This window comes from Ictidomys tridecemlineatus, chromosome 6, assembly GCF_052094955.1.
Source record: "Ictidomys tridecemlineatus isolate mIctTri1 chromosome 6, mIctTri1.hap1, whole genome shotgun sequence".
Taxonomy (NCBI): Eukaryota; Metazoa; Chordata; class Mammalia; order Rodentia; family Sciuridae; genus Ictidomys; species Ictidomys tridecemlineatus.
In genome coordinates this window covers 134773814-134800100 of record NC_135482.1, presented here as the reverse complement: position 1 = coordinate 134800100, position 26287 = coordinate 134773814, and the positions used below count along the sequence as shown (strand labels likewise).

Here is a 26287-nt window from a genome sequence, read left to right as displayed (position 1 = left end):
TTAAAGAGGAGAGGTGAGGCTTGTCGTGCGAAGCTGGGAAGAGGGCGTTTGTTTGCAGAGCAGAGCTGACATCAAAGTGTAGATTACTGCTCAGTGGCTAGGCACTTGTCCTATAACAGGTAATGTTTAACGTGCCAGTCACAAAGATCACAGAAGCAGTGTATGCTTGCACATAAGATAGCACTGCCTTTTATGCTCTGGAAGACTGAAAGGCTGTTTGTGCCCATGTATTTTTTTTCCTGATATATGTTTGGATGGGTCTTGCTGCCGTCTCTTTTGCTGACTGCAATTGGACTTTGAAGCTGGGAAGTTGTATCATAAAAATTTGTAACCTTTGAGAACGAGCTCGGCTAAGCATTCACTTTCCAATTCTTTTCACAGGATAATATAAACGTATTTTTGAAAGCTTGTGAACAGATTGGATTGAAAGAAGCCCAGCTTTTCCATCCTGGGGATCTACAGGATTTATCTAATCGAGTCACTGTCAAGTAAGTTTCATTGGTTTGTTATATATTTTTTTAAACTAGGGCTTGCAGCTTAAGTGAAATAATTGCTGAGAGCTTGTGATTACTGAAAATTTGTTCTTCTCTGTCTTCCTGTGTTCTCATTCCAGATTAGACTATTTAAAAAATGGCTCAGGGACTGTGAATGTGAAGTTGTCTGTAATTGGTAGCATTTCATAGACTTATTGTAAATCTCTGTACTGAGCAAAGTGGTAGTTCATAAATGCTTGTCCAATGTGGTAGTGTTTGGTTGCTTATGTGGAGCATATTCTTTATATTTATCAAGTGTATTTAGAGATCATGTTATAGTTCACACGGTAAAAATAATTATTTTAAGATAGTTTTTCATGTATTAGGAATTAAGATACATAAAAATTTTATGTTAACATAAAAAATTAGAGTAGGACAGTGGTGAAAAAAACCTTGTTAGTATTTGGAAGGTAGAATTGCCTGAGACCAACATGTAATGCCTGTGATCTTGTCAGTTGTTGCCTTTTTTTTTTTAAAAAAAATGAACTGTTTCTCACTTTTTCAGTAGTTTGGACAAGAAAGCCAAAGTGGGCTTGAAAGCATGTCTGTAGGTATACTCTTGAAATTTAGGTGGAAAATGGTGTTCATGTGTGAGTGTATGGTTTCAGGAACTCTGATTTTAAGCTCTTCTGAGATTGTTTTTCTATAAATTTAATTTGCTTTCAAGAAATCAGTAATAAACTCATATTGCCAGATAAATGTGACAGGAAAATTGTTTAATTTTTTAATGATAACTACCTCCATACCAGGGCTCTTAAGCCTAACTAACATTTTTCCAAGTGAGGAAATAAATACTTTGTTCTATCTGTAGAGATAATAAAAGTAAAAAAAATCAGTTTATACCGATTTAGACAAAGATTTAGTTTATGTAGTTAATAGTCTCTGGATAGTGGCTTCAGTGTTCATTAAAAACTGAGTATAAAAATCTTAAATATGACCGTTTTTTTAAATGAAGGAAAATAACTACATAAATATTTTTGATCGTATACAGTGTCTTTTAATAGTACAATCTAAAATCTCAGGTAGCATTAGTTTTTAAAGTCTAACACTACATATTTTTAAATGAACAGTTTCAAACATAACTGCTTCTGTATCTGTTAAATGTTTTTCTGATTCTATGGCAGCGCTATGTGCATGTCAGGGAAGAGTTTGCAGTTTTGATTTAATTGAAAGGTAGTTGAGATCCTAAGTTTCATTACTGAAATGTTTCCTTCTGTAGTATGTGAGGTTGTGTTTAATGTCCATGAAAAAAATTTTCTTAATGCATTTGTTCTATTTTTCCTAATCAGCATATTCTTTCACAGCTGATAGGCAGAGAAACTTTAGATCCAAAAGTCATCTTTTGCTTGAGTTGTTGGTGTCAATTAAGAATAAGATTGCTTTCCCCTGAAATCCTATTGTTTTGAAACTCTGCATCTTATATTTGAGTAGGCTAAGGAATAGGCAAAACATGTTTGTTGGTTCCTAATTTCAAGTGTGCTATGTACCAAGCTTTCTTAGAGCTTATTTCAGGAGCTATTGGGTCTGAAATGTTTAAGAAAAATCAGTATCTGGGTTCAGCCTTTAATGAAATTAAATTACTGGCAAAGTGAAACCGAGAGGTCACGTATTTACAGCTGTAGTAAGAAGTATGCAGAATAACTTGTTTCAGTGGAAACCACAAGTCTATCAAAGCAAGGTGTGCCTCAGTCTTTCCAGCAAGGATGCCTGAGTGAGAACTTTGAGTAAGAACTTTTCCCCTGATCATTGGGATGAAGGGATGACTGGTTGGCTCTGGGTCTGCCATTTCCAGAGCCCTGGAGCCTCCCAGCTGAGACACAAGAAAGCTGGCAAATGACTTCTTTAAAAATGTTGGCTAAACTCTTATGCCCTGAGACAGCATTTTTATTAAAGGAAGCAGGTTTAAAGGAAAGCAAATAATTGCTTACTGAATAGTAATGCTTTGTAGTTTTTAGTTTTTGTTCTTATGTGGAGGCTCCTATAGGTCAAATATTGTCCTATTATTATTGGAGATTAAAGGACTTGATTAGGTCAGTAGTTCTCAATGGGAGGCTGTTTTGCCTCCTTGGGGACACTTGGCAATGTTTGGAGACACTTTTAGTTATCATAGCTGGGGAGGGGTGCCACAGGCATCCACCGGGTCAGGGATGATGCTAAATACCCTTGAGTGCAAAGGACAGTCTCAATAATGAAGAATTTTTCTGATAATGCTGGAGTTGAGAAACTGGCTTAGAATTCCATACTTGAATCCTCTTTGCCAGCAAGATAGCCATGTGGAAATGAAGGATACTGACAGTGACAGACTTTTGACACACTATTAGAATGCAACTACTTGTAGATATATAGTAATTGCTCCATTTTTGTGTTATGTTTATTATCTATTTTCTTTTGTTTTTTGGGGGGTGTATCAGGGATTGTACTCAGGCACTCAACCACTGAGCTAAATCTCTAGCCTTATTTTGTATTTTTTTTTTTTTAAATTAGAGAAAGGGTCTCACTGAGTTTCCTAGCACCTCACTAAATTGCTGAGGCTGGCTTTGAATCCATGATCCTCCTGCCTCCCACTCCTGAGCTGCTGGGATTATAGGTGTGTGCTACCGTGCCTGGCTTATTATCTATTTTAATGTGAAGGCTTATTGTGATTTATCTGAGCATGTGGTAATGTGTATAAATACTTTGAGATTATTTTGCTCATCTATACATTCAGTTGAACCAACATTTGTCAAGCTCTGATTATTTTAAATGGTCTGTCATTATTCAGCTACTTAGGTTGCACCTAACAGTGTATAGAGCCGTCATTGGCCTCATCGCAAGTGCAATGTAACCGTGCCATACTGAGAGCAAACAGGAATGGATAGTTGATATTATCCTCTGTGCTGGTGAACTTGGGGTGCTTTTGTTAGTGTGTGGAGAGAGTAAATATGGAGTGGGTGTGTGTAACCTGGGAGAGTTGTGTGTTGAGAATGATAGCAGAAGTTGCTAGTAGATAACTTCAATAATTCAGGCCCTTAAATAAAACTATTTTCCAGCAATTTGAGACTTACAGTTTAACTTTTCAAAAGTGAAACAAAACCAGAGTACACTTTATATGTCTGTAATTATATATACTTACATATGCTTTAATTTTCTAACTGATTTATTCTACATTACAGGAAGTAGTAGTTTGAATTCTTCCTATGTTCGAATGATTCCATTCATTTTGGTATTTCATCTATTCCAAGAGTCAGTTGCCACTTTTAATTTTGAGATCTTTGATTTAATGGATAGGATCCATCTTTACATTCTTTCTTCCCAATAGCATATTTGTGATTTATTCTCCATAGCTGGTAGATGGAGGTCTGTTCATTCTAAGGGTGTGAAATTCAGCTTACATTGTAATAGCCATTTACCGAATTTAACATAGACACCCATACTGAATTTACATTACACAATCCACAGAGAGTAGGTGGTGTGACCTTCACAGAGCTGTCTGTGCACACCTTCTGTAAAACGTCTGTAGAAGAGTAAGTACAGTGACCCATATGTACATGCCACTGCATACTGGGGACCTGTGATACCAAATGTCATGGTCTCTGTGGTGGCATCTGGTCATTGATAGAAGTTCGGAGCAATTGTTTATAGGTGAAAGTAACTCAACAGGGTAGGTCAGAGGTGTCCTGTATTGGTGTACTCAGAGTTGGAAGAAAGCTAGAACTTAACATTAACAATTTTATTTTTACATGTTTAGCAACTTATCTTAGAAACTAAGTTCTGTATTGAAACCGTTGCTCTAACAGATTTATATTAAAAATTTTAGGTTGAGAATTTGAACAGATTGTAAACATGTTTTTACTTTCCACCCCCTTACTCTTTCAATCCAGCTTTTTTAGCACTTCTTCAGATACGTTCTGTTCATAATATAATTACAGGATGGCAGTTTTTTGGAGCACAATATATTTCAATCATTCAAATAAATTATTTTCTGGTAGAGACTTACTCCACCATTATTTAGGGTATTAATGTTTTAAGTATAAAATGTAACTTTAATAAACATTGATATTGACTAAATTATTAAAATGTACTAAAGTGAGGGTACAGAAATTAATAATCTGTCTTTACATGTGCTAGTTGCCAAAGGAACAGTGGTTGGAAGCAAAATTAGTGTTGACGTTTTCCATCATGAAAATAAAGGAGGCTAAAAATGATATTTTAAAGATGGAAGTGTTTCTAAAGCTTGATTTTTGTGGCAGTGCTGTAAGTCATTTCTTAGGAGTCAGGTTCCCAGATGACAACCTTTTCTAACAGTTTTTCAAATTGAGCTTGATGGGTGTGAGTGTATTAAGGTTTACTTATGCAAGTAAAAATATACTTATTTTGAGTTCTTTAATTTCTGCCCTATTCTGATTTAATCTAGATTTATATATATTTTTTATTTCCCAAATCTGTGTCTTTCAAATGAATTTTTCAACATTTTAAATTTTTTTTTAAAGCAAGGTTAATTATCCAAGCTTGGATCTGTACCTTGAACATGGTGAATTCCACCTGCCAATTCATGTTATTATTTTCAAATGTTCCCTTACTATCATCTTGTGAGAAGGGAAAAACAGAAAGGAAGCTTATTGTACTGTATACATTTCTGTCCCATTCAGCCATTCTTTGGGGATAGGGATTTACTGGGAGAGGACATTAATTCTTCCAGATGTCTGAGCTTCTGTTTAAGGCTAGTAGCAAAAATGTGTGGCCCAGATTGTAAATGCTCTTTTAATTGCATAGTTTGACTGTTCAAGAGTCTTAGGTGCAAAGAAAAGTTGTGGAATATGAGGCAGGTCTGGGATAAGCTATAGCAGAACTGAAATTTTAATTGTGTCTGTTTTCTTCATTTCAAGTTCTTAATCTATTTCTCAGATACACAAGTTTCTAGATGCCAGTTCTCCTTACTGAGCTCTCTGCTCCCTCAAACCCCAAAAAGCCTTGGGGTCTGATTCTTCCGCCTGCTGGGTGTGACTTCATGCTGGATCTGGCCAGGTCTTTATCTTTAAAAGTTACCTCATGTATATTCATTGTTTCAAAGAGTCTCACTTGGTACCTGATCTGATTAGCAGTTGATATGAGTCAATTCATGAGAAGATGACAGGATGACAACTGCAGTTTGTCACTTCCCCTGATCAGATAGCATTTATTTTATATCAAGGCCCTTCAGAGACTTTCTCAAAATTTTGTCTGTAGGGCTGCTTGTGCTGAATGAATCTAACTTTTAAAATTCCACGCTCTATCATATCTATAGTTCTCTCAGCTGTTTTTGAAAATATGAGCTTCGCTAGTAACTATAGAAGTAGTAAGCATTTATTTTTAATCTCTTGAGTTTCGTTTTCTATTCTGGCCTGGTTTAACTGATCATTTGTGTAAGGATAGAGGTAACAGGGTGTACATACTTGAATTTCTTTCTGGAGATACAGAGTACAAAATGACAGTCTGGGGAAAGGAAATTTTGGTTTTAGAGAATTCATGCATTTGTCATCTTCTGTGTGACAGGTACTTAATAGAGAGCTGCCCTCAGTGGGATTCACATGATAGTTGGGGAGATAGCCCCATGAATTCACCATTGGAATACATGTGTAAAAAATGTACAGGGTTCTCTAGGAAGATAGAAATTGTATAAGCTTTTAATCAGGAAACTTTCTGATTGGTGACACAGTGGCTTCAGCTGGGTATCAAACACTTTTCTCATCTATGTGTAACTTTTCTGAGACTATTTGAGGGCAGGGAGCACATATTATTTCCTTTTTCTCCTTGTTACCTGACACCATAGGTGTAAATGCTTATTTAAAAATTGAATTTTAATTTGGAAGACTTCCTGAACCTTTTAAAACCAAGCTTTGAACATGGGGAGAAATTGATATTGCTAAGTCTTCATCTATTTGTTCTTATCCTTCAAATGCAAGTAGGTCTGGCAAAGCAGCCAATGAACTTTTGGTTTCAATTGCCTTTCACTTATCATGCCAGAGTAATGATATGGCATATTATAATGTAATCCGAAACTTGTACAGTTTAAAAGAGGGTTGGTTTCCTCTTTGTGGTGAGTAATAATATAAAATATGAACTTTGCACCATGTGCCTTTCGAAGTAGTCGGTGGAAGTTTCAATGAATTCTTATGTTGAGTATAAATAAAAAATACTAATTGGTTTAATTGACATTGGAAGGATGTATATTTACATAAATATGTATACATGAAGTACTAGAAATATTCTATGCCTTTCTATCATTATTACCAATTATTTATCATCTTTTGAAATAAATATAAAATCTTCAGAATTTTGGGTGGAAAAATGTGATTATATAAGTAGTTGGAATATTTTGTAGAAGCTGCATGGCAAGGAATAGAATTTTTGAAGAATAAGAACCTGTAATAGAGGTCATTTCTTACGAAGAGTCATTAGTTTTATTTTAATAAGACATTTTACCAATGATTTTACTGTGAGGCTTACTGCTTCCATAGTCAAGCTGGCTGCTGTGGTCCCTCTTACCTTTGTCTAGCATTAAACACCGAAGTGCACCTCTCACCCCAGTCATACTAGCTTTGACTCTGGCATAATTAAAAACAATTTGAAGAATATGAACACAAAGAAGCTTAAAGAGAGAAGTTCAAATGAACTGTCTCTATTAAACTCCAGGCTGAGTTTCAGTCACTTCTTCTTGGAATGGAACAAGAACATTCCATAGATGTGTAGCAATCTGTGGTGGACAGAAGCATCTTGGATGAGTGCAGAGGATTTGGTATCTCCTGATTTGAGTTTAATCATATCCTGTACTTTTTGGTGGCTGAATGACCTTACACAGGTTGTTTTTCCTCTTCATGGTGGATTAACTTCTCTGTAAGTTCAATATGGCAAATAATAGTTGACTGCCTGCTCTGTGTCAAGTTCTGTGCTAAACCCTGGGAGTACTTCAGTAAATAAGACAGATTAAGGACTCTTTGCTTGGAACTCATCCAACAGTACCCTTGGGTGATACCCCTACCTCATAAGAATGTTGTCTTGATTAAACAAAGTCATGTATGTAAAGTGTATGCCCCTGGAATTATAGTTAGTGCTCAGTAAATGGTATTGAGTAATTATTGTGAACATTTTCATAACTTGGCCTTCGTTGTTTTTTTTGATCCTGTGAAGGTATGTGTACCTGTAGGGAAATATGGAGTAAAAAAAATCATCCTTGGTTACTTAAATTGTGATCATAAGCTACAGGACTTTATTTTTGAGAATGGCTGTTTCAGTCTTATGCCTTCTCTCTATTCAGGGCAGATATTAAAACAGATATGGGTTTTTTTGGACATTTATGCTTAGTTATCTCATTACATTTGTTGTTGTTGTTGTTAGAATAGTAAAACTGGAGACCAAAGTACAGACAGCTAAGTTTATTTGCTCTTGCCCCTGTGTATGTAGGGCCAGTTCAGTTTTAACTTTTTCGAGACTCAATTTTTTTCCTGTTTTTTTTTTTTCCTGACACATTTTATGTATTTTAACATGTCTTTAAAAAGCTTTATTTCTGTATTTTAAAAAAGAGCATAACCCAAAATTACTTTAATGAATTAAAAAAGGCAATCTAGAATACTAATTTAGATTCACAGCTTTCACATTAATTGGCTTATTTTTATTGTTGCCTGTTTTCTCTTTCACTTATGTGAAAAGTTTTTTGTTCGCAAATAGGTGATCTTTTAGATAGATGAGATCAGAACTTATCTGAGAAGTTTTTGTAGGACTTATGATTATTCATTTTGGAATAGGTATTCATAATCTTGTCTTTGCTGAGCTCAAAGACACACCACAGGTTTTTTTTTTTTTTTTAACCCAGAAAAAAAACTTAGCTGATCTTTTTTGGACCTCTCATATTTGTCCATCAAAAGGCAACTATACTAACAGCATAAAAAGGCTTGATTAAATTAACCAAAGCATGTGGTTTTTGCCCTAGGTGTTAAAAATTATACATTGCAATAGGCATTGTCTTTGACTTGAAAAGACTTGCCCAGTTTTTAGTTCTGGTTTTATTTGTAAACAACGAGAAAATGTCAAGAAACTAGGAGTATACTTTTATGTTGATATGTGTTGACACAATTTGATTTTTTTCTTTTAAAAAGTAAAATCTTTCAAATGTTAAATAGAATGGCATGAAAGATTTTTATTGGCTATTGTTTGTTTTTAAGAGTTTAGGTTAATGAAATAGTTACATTTTAGGGGTAATTGCCCTGGAATCATTTCTATCATAGTGATCCCCAGTCCTGGGTGAGAATGGTTGCTTAATCCTTCATTTCTCAGAGACATATACCTTTCTGAACATCTCTTCTAAACTGGGAAACAGAGTTGTATGTTATCACCTTATCTTCTGAAAAGCTTAGTACTGCTGTTTCAGAAACCACTGATACATAGGCTCAGTAAATTGAAGATGGCTTGGCCCAGGAGTCACCGAAAAACCTTTAATTTTAAGGAAAGGTAGGCTGCTTACCATGTAAATCTAAATATCTCACATTAAAATTTAAAAATGTAAATGGTAGGTGTAAATTTTTCCAGTGTATTCTCTCCTTCAAAAAGGAGTAGGTTTGAAAACATAGTTTAAGTCAATATAGTTCAGATAAGCCAATTTTTGTGAAGCTTAAAAAAAGGAAAAAGTGGCGATTTAGTGCACTGAGAGAAGCACCTGTTTTGAATTAAGCTCTATTTGCTTTAAGTACTGTCAGTTTAACAAGGGTTTGCTCTGTGTGCTTAGAGCAATTTAGGGAGGAATCCCTAAATAAATATCAAGTATATCTATTCTTATTACCTTCACTGTTTTATTACATTAGAATCTTATTGATGGCTGCCAGATTTTTTTTTTGAAATGCTTTTCAGTGTTTTTTTAATTTACTGAGATGTGGAAATAATCTTCAAAGGAATCAGTGTATCTGCATAAACAATTTGGCTGACATATTGTTAGACATTTTTTGGCTTAATACTGAGAAGGAAAAAAATCATCTCAGTTTTGTATATAATTGTGTGTATTCACTTATCGAATGCCCAAGAATAAAGCACACACACACAAATTTCTGAGGCTGCAAAGGGTGAGGCTCCATCCAGATCCTTGAAAATTTTGGTGATGAACTGTTTTCAACAAAGGGGCTTGGTGTAATGTTACCATTAAATATTGGTACAGGGCATGCCAACTTGGGAAATAATAACTTGATGTTCTTTCTCCCCATATTTTCTGTTCTCCTTTTTGTATTGTTGACAAGAAAGAGAAAATTTCTTTATTACAGATGTGAACATCTCCTGATGGAAGCCTAAGCTTTGAGTTCATGTGCCAGAAGCCATTGTTTCCAGGGAACATAATTGTGTTGGGCTGACAGGGGCAGTGGCAGGACTTGGCTGAGCGACTGTGTGAAGTGTGGTTGGGGCATTAAATGCCCTCAACTGTGGACCTTTTTCTTATGCATTGTCCACCATCCGTTGAATATGTAATATTCAGCGTCAGGTCCTGAACCCTGTGGGTGGGTAAGGGAAACAACACCTACTCCTGTTTGATCTTAAAATCATAAGTGTAGAATTGGAAACTCATTTTTAATTGTTGCTTTTGGATCTTAAGGGACTTTGAACTAGTTTCTGTTGACAACTCTAAGAAAAATGTTGGATTTGGAGTGAAGAGTAGCAAGGAGATTGAGAAATCATTGTATCGGAGGGTCCAGAGCATCTCAAATATTCAATTACTGTTACTCAAATAGGTTTAAACAAACTGGATAAGAGCTATCTGGCACTGTCAGGTGTCTTACCTAAGTTATTTCCAAACTAGTAACTGCTCAACCAGGTGTTTCCCTTTGGCTTCAGATGCCTGAAGTGAAATGAGGCAGAGAAAAGACAGACTTCCTTAATTGTATGGCCATGAGCAAGTAATAAACCTAGGATTTTAATTCAAGGGCTATCTTTGTTGTCAAAGCCTGTTCTCCTTCCACTGTGTTGTGTAAACAGTTTTAAATCCCTTGAAAAAATTTGCTGATATTTTTGTTAGTGCTGTGTTGCTAACATTGTCACGAGTTACTTTTTAACTAGGCCAGCTTTATTCAAAGTGAATTTGTGTATGTGACTGATACTACCTCATTTGATAAGTGGAAAATACCTTTGCATTATGATTTTAAGATTTTTTTTCTAGTTTTTGTGCTATGTAACTTCAAGGGGCTATCACAATATGCCATCAAATCTAAGATCATTGATTTTTATGATCTATTTTTAAGAATATTAAATAAAGATGTGTGCTTTAGAACAATTGAGATATGGTAAAAGTGTGATCCTGTAACATTGGCTAGTTAAGAAATAATAGAATATTTTAATTTCATTGATGGGGATATAAATATCGTTATAGGTTTTATGACTTTCTTGCAGATATTTATGAATGTTTAGTTGTACTTGTTATGAAATGCACTACTTGTCAAAAGCTGGAGATTGTAAACCCTTCCTAATCTAAATTGCTCAGGATTATACTCTCATACTTTGACCTTTTTAGCACCAGCATGGGACCTGTCTTTTGGAACAAAACTGGTAAACATCTTTTACTTAGACTAATTTTTTTTTCACTAGTTTTTGATGCTGTGGTTTTCTTAATTTTGTTAAAAACTAAACTAAGCTATGATTCCCCCCTCTGGATAATCTTGTCTGGAATAAGTAGTCTTTGAGAGAGAAAATTTGACATGGGATTTTTTTTTTTTTTTTGGTGGGGGGTTACTGTTTAGGTCATTGTATATTAAATTTTATATATTATAAAATTTATGTGTAATTTATATATAATGATTACTGATTTGAAGTCCTATTATAAAACCCAAATTATAAGCAGAAAGATAACTTACCTCTTTTATTATATTAAAGAAGAAAAATTCTTAAAGTACATTGCCCATGGACTTGTTATCTCTGTAGCCATTGAAAGGTTGGAAACAGGTGGTAAGCACAGCACATCAGTGTAACAATAAATAGCCTCCTCTAATTCCAGTAAGATGAAACTACTCTCTGGTTGCAGGAAAAGAAGTGGAGGGGATCAGACAGTGACTCAGAAAAGCAAAGTCCAAGAAATGACTCAAGTGCAGAAATACTTGAAGAATTCCTTTGCCAGGATTTACAATACATAGAGGGATCACTTCTCTTACCAAGCTTTTAGAAACTATTTTTAAAGTTCTTAATGATTGACATTTCATTAATAGGAAGAAATAGTTACTAAACTTTCATTTTGTGAATGTGGTTTTAGATTATTACAAATACTTGAGATTAATAGTAACCTAAGATAAGAATATAGCAGAAAATTCTGACAAAAACAATTCTCCTTCAGATAACTAGTGGATGGGTTAGATGTGATACTAAATTGCAGCTTCAAGTTTACTAAATATGTAAAGGAAGGAGAAATACTCCTTTTGGGAGTATGTGGAGAATGAAAAGAAAATGTATGAATGTTTTGCTGCCTTGTGTAATCTTAGTTCTGCTTTAGAAGACAGGGTAGTTGTTCAGGTTTACAGGTATGGAACTTGAGACTGACACCTTAGTGACTTGTGCAAGGTCACATGCTTAGCAAGTGGAAATCCTTATTACAACTCCTAACCCAGTTCTCTTTCTGTTATCAAATTCTGACTCTAAATGTGTTCAAATGAAAGATATGAAGATGAATTTCTTTAATATGAAGAAATTTAACATGTTAATAATATCTGTCAGACATGAGCTCTGTAAAGCTGGGTGAGTGGGAAGGAAGATCTGCATATAATGGAGGAGTTCGTAATTTTTAGTAGACGTGTGAAAAATAACTCAGACTTTATTGGGAGGGGGAGTGTTTTAAACAAGTGCTTCTCAAACTTCCCTTTGCTTATAAAACAAGAAGCAATTTGGTCACATGTGGCTCCATTCATCAGGTCTGGGGCAGGACTGGGATTCCATATTGTTAGCAAATGCCAGGGTTTGCCAGTGAGGACCACACTCTGAGTAGGAAGGGTTTTGACAAAAGTGATCACACACTCACTGGAGTGAAATTTAATGAAGATGTTGAGGATGTAAGTGTGGATCTCAAGGATAGATAGGATTTGCATGAGAAGTCAGAGACTACTACAAGAAGATTTGCACAATTTTTCTTTTTTTTTTAATTTGTATTTTTTTTATTGTTGGTTGTTCAAAACATTACTTAGTTCTTGATATATCATATTTCACATTTTGATTCAAGTGGGTTATGAACTCCCATTTTACCCCGTATACAGCTTGCAGAATCACATCAGTTACACTTCCATTGATTTACATATTGATATACTCATGTCTGTTGTATTCTGCTGCCTTTCACAATTTTTCATATTTCTGGTTGTATATAAAGCATGTTCACATCAATTTGTGACTTTATACATGTACTTTGGATAATGATGTCCATCACATGCCACCATCATTACTAACCTCCTGCCCCCTTCTTTCCCCTCCCACCCCTCTGCCTTATCTAGAGTTTGTCTATTTCTCCCATGTTCCCCTTCCCTACCCGACTATGAGTAAGTTACCTTATATCAGAGAAAACATTTGGCATTTGTTTTTTTAGGATTGGCTAACTTCACTTAACATTATCTTCTCCAACTTTATCCATTATCTGCAAATGCCATGATTTTATTCACTTTTATTGCTGAGTAATATTCCATTGTGTATGTGTGTGTGTATGTGTATATATGTTTATATATATCACTTTTTTTGCATTCATCTACTGAAGGGCATCTAGATTGGTTCCACAGTTTAGCTATTGTGAATTGTGCTGCTGTAAACATTGATGTAGCTGGGTCCCTGAAGTATGCTGTTTTTTAAGTCCTTTGAGTATAGACCGAGAAGAGGGATAGCTGTGTCAAATGGTGGTTCCATTCCCAGTTTTCCAAGGAATTTCAATACTGCTTTCCATATTGTCTGCACCAATTTGCAGTCCCACCAGTAGTGAAAGACCGTGCCTTTTCTCCCACATCCTCGCCAACACTTATTGTTGTTTGTCTTCATAATAGCTGCCATTCTGACAGGAGTGAGATGAAATCTTAAGATTAGTTCTGATTTGCATTTCTCTAATTGCTAGAGATGATGAACATTTTTTCATGTACTTGATTGATTGTATATAATATGAATTGTAGTGCATTCTGCTGTCATTCAAAAAAACAAAAAAATAATACAGTAATCTTTAATAGAGTATAGATAAACTTTCCTCATGAAAATATGAGTATGGAAGGCTTATGAGGAAATGGTTTTAATCCTCAACTTATAACTATTATAGATGTTTCTCTTTTTGTTATTTTTATTAATTTGAGATGATTTAATATTTTTGTTTTTATCATGAAATAAATTGGACATAAACTGAGGGGAAAAAGAAAAGATTGGCACATCCAGAGGCACAGAGATGAGAGGGTTCAGATCATACGTTTTGCAACACCTTCTTGATTTGAAGTGATGAGTAAAGTCGAGACTTTAATAAAGTCTTGAGACTTATATTTTGGAGGAAGCTTGAGATATGAGTCTGTCCTATAGTTTGGCAGACTCTGGAGGCAGGACAACAGGTAGGTTGGGATGAACTATAGTGGCATCTCAAGTATCCTGGTGAGGGAGTTTAAACTTTATCTCAAGTGTTTGTAGAGTTAGGAACAAAAGCTTTTGATGGAAGATTAAAATGTTAAAATCAGGGATTTTGAAAGATGGGATAATGAAACAGTCTCGTGGATTGCATGAGATCCTGTATGGAGGCTAGCAGACAGAGAAGGAAACTGTTGCCCTTGGTGGGTGTTGTGATTAGGATGCCAGCTGTTGGAAGCAGTGAGTGTCAGTAAAGAGACAGATGCCGAACATGTTTGCGCTAAAAGTTGGTGGGGATTGTTTAGCATAGAGGAGCAACAAGAGTCAGCTTTTGAGCTGTGCAACCATTAGCACAGGAAAGACAGTAGATTTGGAGACAAGATGGAATGTAAATTTTAAACGCATTGTGTGTTGGATATTATGGCAGAATATTCAGATGGAAAGATAGGAGTTGTCAATATATTTAAGCAGAAATTAAGCCTAGCTTTGCAAATTGGGAGTCATCTATAAAAAAGTAACTACCATTTGTGGGAAAACAAAGGCCAGCTCTGAGAAAGTGAGGGTGGAAAGATAAGTATTCCTTTTTTTTTTTTTTTTTTTTTAAAGTAAAGAACACTTTCACTGGGCACAGTGGCACATGCCTATAATCCCAGCAATTTAGGAAGCTGGGGCAGGAGGATCACAAGTTAGAGGCCAACCTCAGCAATTTAGCAAGGCCCTATGCAACTTAGTGAAACCCTGTCTTAAAACAAAAAATAAAAGGACTGGGGATATAGGTCAGTAGTAAAGCATCTCTGAGTTTAATCCCTAGCACCAAAATAAATAAATAAAGTAACAAAAATTAAAAGAACACTTTCTTGTATTACATTTTTTTCATGACTGTGCTTTCTTGTTGGTGCAACTTGATGACCTTGACTTCAGAACCAAGCCACACCTTTGTGCTGTTTTCTTTTCCAGGAGACCCTTCTCACCCATTGTGTAATTTGCTTTAATTTTCCCCCAGGTTTAGTGTGGTGTGATTTACACACAATAAACTTAATCCATTTTATGTTTTGGTAATTAAATACAGTTTGAATTTTGGTAATTAAATACAGTTGTGTTATGATCACTGAAATCAAGATGTAGAACCCTAGCAGCTTTCCTTGTGTCTCTTAGAAATCAAATCCCTCAATTGGTCTCTCACTACCATGCTTTTGGTCACTGTTGCCTTTTGCAGAATATTATACACATGGAACACACAATATATATATGCTTTGTGTTTGACCATTTTCAGTTTGGGTACTGTTTTTGAGGTTCATACATGTTGAGATTCTTGTATGTTGTGTAATTATTACTTGCATGTTGTGTAATTATTCTTGTATATCTGCATATATGGATTCCACATGTGGATATGCTTCAGTTTGTTTATCCATTTACTGTTTGATAGATGTTAATGTTTTCAGGTTTTGGCTCTTAAGAATAATGCTGTTACAAACATTTACATGCAAATCTCCCTAGGAGTAGGTTTTTGTTTCTCTTGCATAAGTACTTAGGGATGTGACAGCTGGATCACTTGGAAGTGTATGATCAGTTTCATAAGATGCTGCCATACTGCTTTTCAGAGTGGCTTTTGGGTTTCCAGCTGTAAGGTGGTAGATACCAATTGCCTCCAATCTCCCAACATTTATCATCATCAGTGTATTAGACTTTAGGCTCCCCTCTTACTGAGTAGTGGTACTTCATTCATTACAATTTAATCGACATTTTCTTCAGGCTAGTGACATTGAGTGCCCTTTGTTATGTTTATCAAACATCTTCTCCCAGTCTGTTGCTCCCCATACACACTTTTTTAAAATAGTTTCTTAAATGTATCTTTTAAAGAGCTAACTATTTGAATTTTGATAAAATTAGCATTTTTCAATTTCTTTTATGATTTATACTTTTTTTGTGTCACACTTAAGATATCTTTGCCTACCCTAATGTTGCAAAGATAATTGTCTTTTCCCTTCTCTACATGAACTTAATAGTTTTTTTCAGGGGGGTGGGGTTCAGGGAGGTACTGGAGATTGAACTCGGGGCACTCGACCTGAGTTCCCTCCATCTGGCCTCATCTGAGCCACATCCCTAGCTTTATTTTGTATTTTATTTAGAGACAGGGTCTCACTGAGTTGCATAGTACTTCGAAGTTGCTGAGGTTGGCTTTGAACTTGTGATCCTCCTGTCTTAGCCTCCCAAGCCGATGGGATTACAGGCATGTGCCACTGCGCCTGGCTGAACTCTTATATTTAGGTCCATGATCCATTCAGAGTTAGTTTTTTTGTGTGGAGTGAAATTAAGGTTGAAATTCATTCCTGTCAGCACTCATGTGGGTATCCAGTTGTTCTAGTGCTAAGTTTTACAAGATGATCTTTTCTTGGTTTCATTATCTTAGCACCTTGGTTTGAAAACCAATTGCCTGTGAATGTGCATCTAGTTCAGACTCTCAGTTAGTTCCATTTAGCCATTCTGCAATGTATACATATTTTAAAACATGTTGTATGTGATAAGTATGTAGAATTTTTATTTGTTAGTGAAACATTTTCTTCAGATAGGCTCAGTTACTGCTGAAGGTTGGAGCATGTTTGTGTGTATATCTGGGAGCCGCCTCTGTTGCCATCTTGACCCTAGTCTGGCAGGCCACTGGCAGGGCTTATCTTTACATTTCAATTTTACTCTCACAAATGAGTGAACTTCATCTTTTGTTTTAAGCCTTTTGTATGATTTGAATTTGATCAGATGGTTAAATGCTTTTGGTGTTTTTATTCTTGTTTTTTTCTTAAAGAGATTGGGTATCTTGCCTGTTCCTCTCCTCAAATCTTGTAGTGTACTTGACTTATACATTCTTACTCATGAACTTACCATGGCTCCCAATCACCCACCTTGTCAGGTCCAAACACACTCCTTTGACACACTAATTGCAATTCTGCCTGCTGATCAAGTACTTGTTCATCTGTTATTTCTCTTTCACACAAGCCTTGTTAACCATCTAGTCCAGCTGCCTCTTTTTGTCCTCCCCTGGACAGCCATTTATGGAAGTTTCCCTCCATCTGGCCTCATCCATGAAGCCATGTCTTTCTTCCTTGGAGAGGAAGCCAGATTCTGGCTACTAGTCTCAGTTCAGCCATTACTGACTGTAGACTCTAGTAAGTCCCTCAACTTCTTTTTCTTCCATTTCTTGAACATATGGGAGATAACATGAGTACTTCCTGCAATAGACTATAGTGAGAAATGAGTTATCCAGGTGAAGAGCTTGGTTGTCCAACGAATAGCAAACTTAATAAATGTTAGCAGTTTCACTACTGACACTCTTTTCAATGAAAGTTTAGACGTTTCTCTGTTCTCTGAACTCCCATGGTATACACAATCTCCATGACAGTTTTTTTTCTATTTTTTTCATTTTCTAATCTTTATTTTATTAAAAATGTTTTCGTCTTTCCACATTTTTTATTGGTTCATATAGTTGTACATAATGATGGGGTTTGTTGTTACATATTAATACATGCAGAAAATATAACAATGTAATTTATATTTTCTAAACTTTAAGATAATTGGTTTCCCTTTTTTCTTTTTTTTGTCATTGCTGAAGATCAGACCCACAGTTTCACACGTGATAGGCACTTGTTCTACCACTGAGCTATATCCCCAGCCCTGTAGGTAGATTTTTTTTTTTAACTACTAGCTCTCAGTATATCCAGAGCTAGATTGAATTAAAAGCATTTGGTCAAAGATAATCGGGTAAGAGCATGAATGCTGTGGAGGATGTAGGGAAAGTGTTGGGCTGATTCTTGCCCAAAGGTGTTATCCACTTGTATGACTTGTATCAGAGGAGAAAGTATTGCTGAGTTGCTGGCATTATTTCTGTTTTGGACTTTATTCTCAGAATATGGATGGATTTGTGGATTTTCCCTCATAATAATCTTAATTTCATTCTGTTTATGTCAGTTTAAATCCTTCGTCTCTGATTCTAAGTAATTTCTTACTTTATAAAATGCAGGTAAAAATGATTTTGTGGATAGGTATATGGCTGAATCTTAAGAAAATTGTAAGAGTATTTCTTGGTGAGCCAAGTAATATGGTTTTCTCCTTGTGGGAATAAGGCAGGAGGGAAAGTGGAGAATCTGTAATTTGGAGAGAAACCCTCCCAGGAGGGAAATATCTGCATATATGGAGGGAGGAGAGAATGGGGTGACCCAGGTGAGCATCCTGTGGACTCAGTCCTTCAACATACCTTAATGGGGAGGAAGGGCCTCGGAATACTCTCAGTTTCACATAGAAGAGATTTTGAAGAACAGTATTCCTGTTAAATCTAAATCTTAAGGAACAAAAAACTATATATTAGGGAAACTAGTGAGTTTTTCCATAATGTTTGGGTATTTTTTTAAAAAAATTTTATGTTGTTGATAGACCTTTATTTTATTTATTTGTATGTGTTACTGAGAACAAATCCAGTGCCTCCCACATGCCAGGCAACTGTGCTACCGCTGAGCCCTAGCCCCAGCCCCAGCCCCAATCCTTGGGTATTTTGATACAATAAGAGTTATAATCATTTGGGCTTATTTTACATAAACATAATGTTCAACAGTATTCTTAGATTAAAAAGGTGAAAGTAAAAGTGATTCTGTATGCTAAAGGACATAAAGGTAGGGTTGGAGGTGTAGCTCAGTGGTATAGCACTTGCCCAACATGCATGAGGCCCTGGGTTCTATGCTCAGCACTTCAAAAAGAATGAAATACATAAAATTATAGAATAGTCCAGTAACAGTTCTTTATTTAATTCATTATTTAGGATTGATTGTTTTTATTATTTCCTTAAGGAAACTTGCTTATTAGTGCATGTTTTAGTCCCTTAATTTTAGTAATAGCTATTAAAGAAAATAATTAGGAAGTTAGCAGTGAGTCATTATGTCTGAGGGTTAAAACTTGATATTCACAAGAGTTAAACAGGAAGGATTTTTTTCTTTCTTTGTAAATATCTTTAGTTGTAGGTTGACACAATACCTTTATTTTATTTATTTTTATGTGGTGCTGAGGATTTAACCCAGTGCCTCATACTCTAGGCCAGTGATCTACTACTAAGCTACAAACCCAGTTTGGGAAGGATTTTTTTTAAAGTTTTAACTTAATTCCCCTAGTGCTAAGGATTGATCTCAGGGCTGCGGCTATGCTAGCAAAACCTGTAGCATGGAGCTATGCCCCCAGTCCTGATGAACTGCTCACTTTTAAATATTCATTCCCCACGGCATAAAATACATTCATTATTCATGATTCTCTTCTTCATCCCCTACTCCTAAATAAATAACCTGACTATCTATCTGGTGATTGATCTCTTTCTTATGTTCTATTGAAACTGTAAGAAGAAATTTGGGATTATTTGAATGCTTATTTTGTTTTTTTAATTGTGTCTCAGAATTTCTTTTAAGAAATGACTTTGATAATTTACTAATTTTCTATTACCAATGACTGCAGTGGCAATTTCAAAAGAATTTTTAATTTCTGAAGACTTTAAAATAGGTATATTATGCACTTTGTCACTGAGCTACACCCCCTGGTGTACATATAAGGGAAGATAAATTGCATATTAAAAGTTGTCAGTCTTCAGTACCTCTGGAACATGTTATCCTACAATCATAATCAGAGTAATACATGGGGACATCTATTTATATCCATTTAGAGTGCTTAGTCATGACATAGTTGACACAGTGTGCATTGTTGTATTAGAACTTAACGGAAAGCTCTGAAGGGAGAAGGGTTCCCTAGGAAGACGTAAAGCTCTATGTTAACTTTCATATCAACTTTAAAATTGTAGTGGGAATTGGTAATTTGAAAAGACATGTACTTCTGAGAATTTCCCTTTATAAGAGAATCAAAATATCGGAGCAGGAAGGTACCAAAGAGACAATCTTATCTAATGCATACTTCATAGATATGAAAATGTGGCCCAGAAGAAAGTGGTGCCTTTTGCGCTGTCAGCACTGAGCTGTGATGGGTGTTTGGACCTCCCTCCCACATCCCAATTCTGGGTATATTTATTTCCACTGTACCTAGCTGCCAGCTTAGCCAGAGCAGCAAAAGACTTGAATAAGAGAAATATTCATTTTGAATATTATCTAATATTAACCTCATTTCTTTTTTCAACTCTGTATATTTCTGGAAATAGTACTTTACATATTACTTTATAACCATTAAGATTTAGGGATCTGAATAAAATATGACTGGATTTAAGTTTCAATGACAGACCAAAATATATTCACATCATTACAATTACATAATTTCAATATAAAAAGGATGGAAATTTATTAATTTAATTTAATAAATTAACATTATTAAAAACTTCAAACAAGGCAATTTGGCTTTTCTGTGTGGACACTATTCATGTTTTGTACCTATTTTCAAAAAGTTTGAACATTTTCCTGTTAAGTCTGGACCTTGCATTTACATATATTTATACAACTATTGTATACAGACTACTTTGATGTTAAATGTTCTGTATAGTATTTTCCAATAAGGCATATTTAATAGATGAGGGAAAGGAAGTCTAGTAGAGCAGAGGAAGGAAAATGAGGGAGGGGAGAGAAGATAGGAAGAAAAAGGAGGAGGGAAAAGGCCAGGTTGGGGAGAGATCATGAACTGAAATCTAATTCCATGCATGTGTGAGTTTGTTGGGATGAACCAAACTACTATGTGTAACTATAATAAAAAAGTATATTTAATCTTGCATTACATTTAGATGAATTAGTCTAACATTTAATTCATGTTTTCATAATTGGGAAAAATAGAGATTAGGCAATTAAGGAAAAAACATCTCTAGACTGATTTCTTACCAATCACCCTTCTTCAGGGACTCAAAACAGGCTGCACGATGTTTTGAGAAAATTATAAAATGCCACAAAATAACCTAATCTGCTGAATAGCATTCCCTTAAAGCTGGCATTGGTTAATTTCAGAAGTCTTAGGGAAGAAATTTCTTCAGTGCTGCTTGGAACATTTTGTTCTGTAGACTCAAGATATGGTGTTGCCCTCCCCGCCCTTCTTCTTAAGTGTTCTTTTCTAGGTCCATAGAGTGTTGGTGCTTATGGGGCATTAAATAACCAACTCAATGACCTTCCCTGTCCTTTAGATCCTCTGGTCCAAGGCATCCTGTGTGCCAGCTTGGTGTGTAGTGATAGCAGCAAATCGAGTGCATTTTTATGGCACTTTCTTAAGCATACCTAAGTACAGTGAAACATATTGAGGCTTTTTTAGTCAACACTCGAAAATCTTTGGGAGTCATTCCAGGCTTTTCACTTGGAGTTTCTTTGTGCTTTTTATTGTTTGTTTTTTAAATTCTACTTGGGCAGAGCCAGAGGAATTATGTTTAACTTTCCTTTTCAGAAAGCTAGCTAAACCTGTCAAAGCTGAGTTTTGTTTCAGGTCTTAAGTTTAAGTTGATATGTTTCTAGGGCAGATAATAATTCAATAATTATTCTTTGAATTATTAGTATGCATCAGAATCTACAAGATGGTTCATTAATTCATATTACTAGACCCTTTACCCCAAGGAGGATACACTTTAGGAAGGTTCTTGAGGGAAGCATCTCTGTGGAGGAGGAGGTTTAAGGGCATGAATGAAAGCAGGCAGTGATTTACATTTGAGAAGAAGAAATGCATTCAAAATGTATTAGAGGCTAGAATTGATGGGATTCAGTGATGGAGAAGTGAGTTCGAAAGACAGCTGTTTAGCTCTCTTAGCTTTCTGTCTCTGAAACTTGGGCCCTTCACCAGGGCTGAGCATTTGGAAGGATGAATAAGCTTAGGAATTAGGGGATGCATGCACTTAAAAAGAATTTAAGTTTTAAATTATAAATAGGGATAATGACAGTGGGACTATAAAAGACATAGCTCAGGAAACTCTTCTGCGAAGTACTAATAGAATTGGGACAGGGATAGATATGGGGAGTGGGAAAGTGTGGATGGGAACAATATTAGAGTCTGTCTCAGCAGCTTTTGAAAGGTATTCATAAATAAAATGAGAAAATCAATTGAAATAAACATAAACTAGCTTAAAGGCCATCTGATTCAATTTGAACTTGAAGTTGATTAACACAGGCAGGGCAACCTGAACTTGAAAGCCAGTTAGGATATTTGTTTGAAACATATCTATTCTTTTTCAGTGGTTTATATAGGGTACTTGGTGATACTGATAATATTCTGAATTTCCAGATGTTGTATGGAAAACTAGGTAGTAAATGGAGTCTGTATGTTTGTACATGAATATGCACATAAAATCAAGGGTGGTATGTGTAAATGGAAGATTTTAAGTAATTCATTTTGGTTACTTTTTAAAGAAAGTTAGTTTTATGCACATTAATTTTGGAAACAAATATTGAGTTGAAGACAAATAAGTCTTTTCCCCTTGGACAGATGGGCAGTTTTTCTAATTTTATTTATTTCTATTCCGGAAATACATTGGATTTGAGAAGTTGAGGAAATGTGTTCACAAAGAAGAAATTCCCTTTTCTATTAGCATATTTTTACATATTTGTCATTTATATGGGAAAGATGCAGTCTTCAATTTTTTTTAAAAAGCCTATTTTAAATTAGTTGGAATTAAATAGTTTCTTGTAATTTAACAGAAATTTAGTGTTTTGGTTTTTTTTTTTTTTTTTTTTTTTGACTCTGGGGATTGAATCCAGGTGCTTAACCACTGAACCACATCCCCAGTTTAATATTTTATTTAGAGAGAAAGTGTCTTGCTAAATTGCTGAGGTTGGCTTTGAACTTGTATTCCTCCTGCTTCAGCTTCCCAAGCTGCTGGAATTACAGGCTTGTGCCACTTCGCTGGCAACAATTTAGTTTTGAATTTGAGTTTCACTGACATAAATACAAACAATGCTGCTAGCAGTCGGGGGCTGTGGATGAGGGTGGAAATGGAAAATAAGGAGTAAGTGTATCATTTCTCTGCCACTTGATACCCATGTGATATGAAATATAGGTCAAATAAATTTGGGTTTGAATTATAACTATGTAAGAAAGTTAACTTATGGAAAATTGCTTAATCTCATTAAACTTCAGTCTCACATCTATAAAACAAGGATCATGCACTATAGTACTACTAGTAAAATTAAGCTTCATGTAAAATATAGAGTAATATTGGTATAATACTTGTTTTAGTTTCTGGTTGCCACTGTAGCAAATTACTCCAAATTTAATGATTTAAAACAATACATATTTATTCTGTTGTAGTTATGGATGTTATGTCAAAAATGAATTTAAAGGGGCTAAAATCAAAGTGTCCACAGAACTAGATCCTTCTTTTGTGACTGGATTCCAGGGAGAATATATTACCCATGGACTCCATTGACTTTTAGAGGCTGGCCTTCCATGGCCCTTAACTGCCTCACTCCAATCTCTGCATTTATGGTTATATCCTCTTCTCTACACTAATCAAGTTTCCCTCTTTAATAATATTTGTGATTACTTTTCATATCAACTGAGATAATATAGGCTGTTGCTCTAAGATTCTCATTTAATCAAATCTGCAAAGTAACTCTTACCATATAAAGTAATATGCACAAGTTCTAGGACTTTAGAAGAAGAATACAACAGACACTAGTATTGCTGTATGAATAAATGTGGCTGTATAACCAAAAAAAAAAGAAAGAAAAATATAGACCTTATATGAAGAAATTGAATAAAATAAAAATTCAATCCTGTATGCAAATATGATATATTGGTTGTATGTAAATAAAATATGGATACTTTTGAAAAAAAAGAAGTGGGCATTCTTGGATAAATTATCAAGATTTTAAATAGAACAAGGAACAAAGAATTAATATTGAATATTTTTTCAAACTAGGAGAACCATGTATGATAATGTGATGTGGACTATTCAGAAGCACTAATTTATGTACAGATGCATTCTGGACAGCTGTTCTGGAATGTGTGAAAAATAGGATCTAAAATGTGTAAAGATCACAAAATGGCTTAAACAAGACAGCGTTGGGGTGGGGTGGGGTGGGGTAGGGGGAGCATGTAAGTTGATCAGACTTCCTAGGAATATATTACAGTGTTACTAATGGAGGAAAGGAAGAGCTGATACCTCATTTCTTATCTCTTTAAATCCAAGACAAGTGAGCTTAAATGAGTGCTTTTCCAGGTAGCAAGAATTTTGAACTTGCCAGGAGTAATTCTTTCAGTGTTGAATATAGAGTTCCTGAGTCTCTGTTATGATTCAGGTGAATTTGGGTCTTGTCTGTTGATCCAATAGTGTGTTTTCCTTTGACTTCTCAGGTCTATAATCTTTGCTTGGCTGTTTGCTTTGCTCATACATTTAATATCTGTTTCCGGATTGCAGTCATTAAATGACCTTTCAGTTAATTTTAGGCCCCTGGGAACCTCCAGTATATTCTGATTAGAGGAATTAGTTCTCTACATCAGTGGTTCTCAACCATAGGCAATTTTGTCCCACGAGGGACACTTAGCAATGTGTAGAAACATTTCTGATTTTCATGACCAGGAAGAGGTGAGGCTCCTGGCATCTAAAGGGCGTAGAAACCAGGAATGCTGTTTCACATCCTGCAGTGCACAGGGCAGGTCCCCTTATGACAAAGAAATATGATATTCAAAATGTTAATATTGCTGAGATTGAGATACCTTGGTCGAAAACTATATTATCTTTATTAGCCTTTGGCATAAATAAAATTGTGAAAAGCTTAGTTTTTTTAACCTTAGAATTGTTCCATGAAACATTAAAGAGAGGCATATGTAGAATAGGCAAAATTTAGACCATAGAGACTTATGATTAAACCTGAGGGCTCGGAATCTCTTTGGGGGAAAGAGGGATGTTAATTTTTCCCATGGTTGAAATTAAAAATTTAAAACAAATCTCACTTATAGGCAAGGGAGAATAATTTATTAAGTTAATACAGAGATTTCTAAATGTGTTGTATAAATAGTTTGATATGTGTTGTTTTGGCTATGGAGTTTGTGTTTTTAATTAATTAAACACTTAGCATTTTTAATTTTTAAATTATAGCTAAGGAATTGGTATAATTATATAATACCTTACAAGTAACAATTTATATCATCTTATTCTTTACAGAGAACTTCCTTATACATCAAAAAGGAAATATGTATATGTGTATGTATGTGTATATATATATACACACTAGATACTTTAAATATGTGTTCAAAGTGTAGGTTTTACAAACCTACAGGTAGATATTATCTTCATTTCTTAAAAGAATGTACCTTCAGGAAACTAACTAAAAGATCTTCCCTTTAATTTTGACCATGCTTGATTTATAATCCTGTTTTTCCCCCTTTCTTTGTGGTGCTGTGACTCAACCCAGAACCTTGCATATGCTATGCAAACACTGTGCCACTGAGCTACACCTCTAGCCTCTGTAATCTTATTCACAGTTAATGGGTATTCTTCTTTCTGAAACCACACTTATATAGGAAATAAATAGCTGGCAGATTGTCTTTCTGTCTGGGATTTGTTATGATGATGGTATTTCATTTACTTAGAAGGCTTTAAAAAAGTGTTTTGGCAATTTTCCATCTGGAATCCTAGAATGGATTGCATATGCAAAAATAGTTTAATGCATATCTAAATTTTCTATTGTCATGTGGGAAATTTCTGCCATTGCCAAGTTTAAAAAGGAAATTGTTGTTGAAATAGGTAGATTTTGAACCAACACTCTGAGAAAATATTGCAGCCATATTTTAGGGCATTATAAAGAGAATTTATTTTTCAGGATGAAGAAAAAGTAAATAATTTTGAAAATTATTGTAAAAATTATTTGTGATTGCATTAATACTAAGATAGGATCTTAGGGAAATCTGTGAATCACATCAGATCCTTAATTTCAGAGTCTTAATTTCCTAATCTCTAAAGCATTAGATTGTACTGTGGATTAAAGGTAATAATAATGTAGAATAGTCAACATAAATGATATAACATGCTTAATAAAGGCAATTGTTATGATATATTAATTATATACTTACAAGTAGTATAGTTTTAAAATATTTTTTTGGTTGTTGATGGATCTTTATTTTATTCATTTATTTATATGTGGTGCTGAGAATTGAATCCAGTGCATCACATATGCAAGGCAAGCACTGTACCACTGAGCCACAACCCCAGCACTCAAGTAGTATTTAAACAGAATACAACTGGAAAACACTTTATTAGTATATAATTGTTC

General features: G+C 35.0%; 1 protein-coding gene across 18 annotated transcripts in view; it reads left to right on the top strand.

Annotated features, from left to right (window-relative positions):
- The window catches only part of Lmo7 (LIM domain 7), a 208227-nt gene that overhangs the window by 109402 nt on the left and 72538 nt on the right, over nt 1-26287 (top strand). For all 18 annotated transcript variants that reach the window (XM_078015778.1, XM_040281389.2, XM_078015772.1 and 15 more), the window contains one exon: nt 382-488. In XM_078015778.1, coding sequence (XP_077871904.1) covers nt 382-488 — 107 coding nt within the window. The remainder of the gene's footprint in view (nt 1-381; nt 489-26287) is intronic.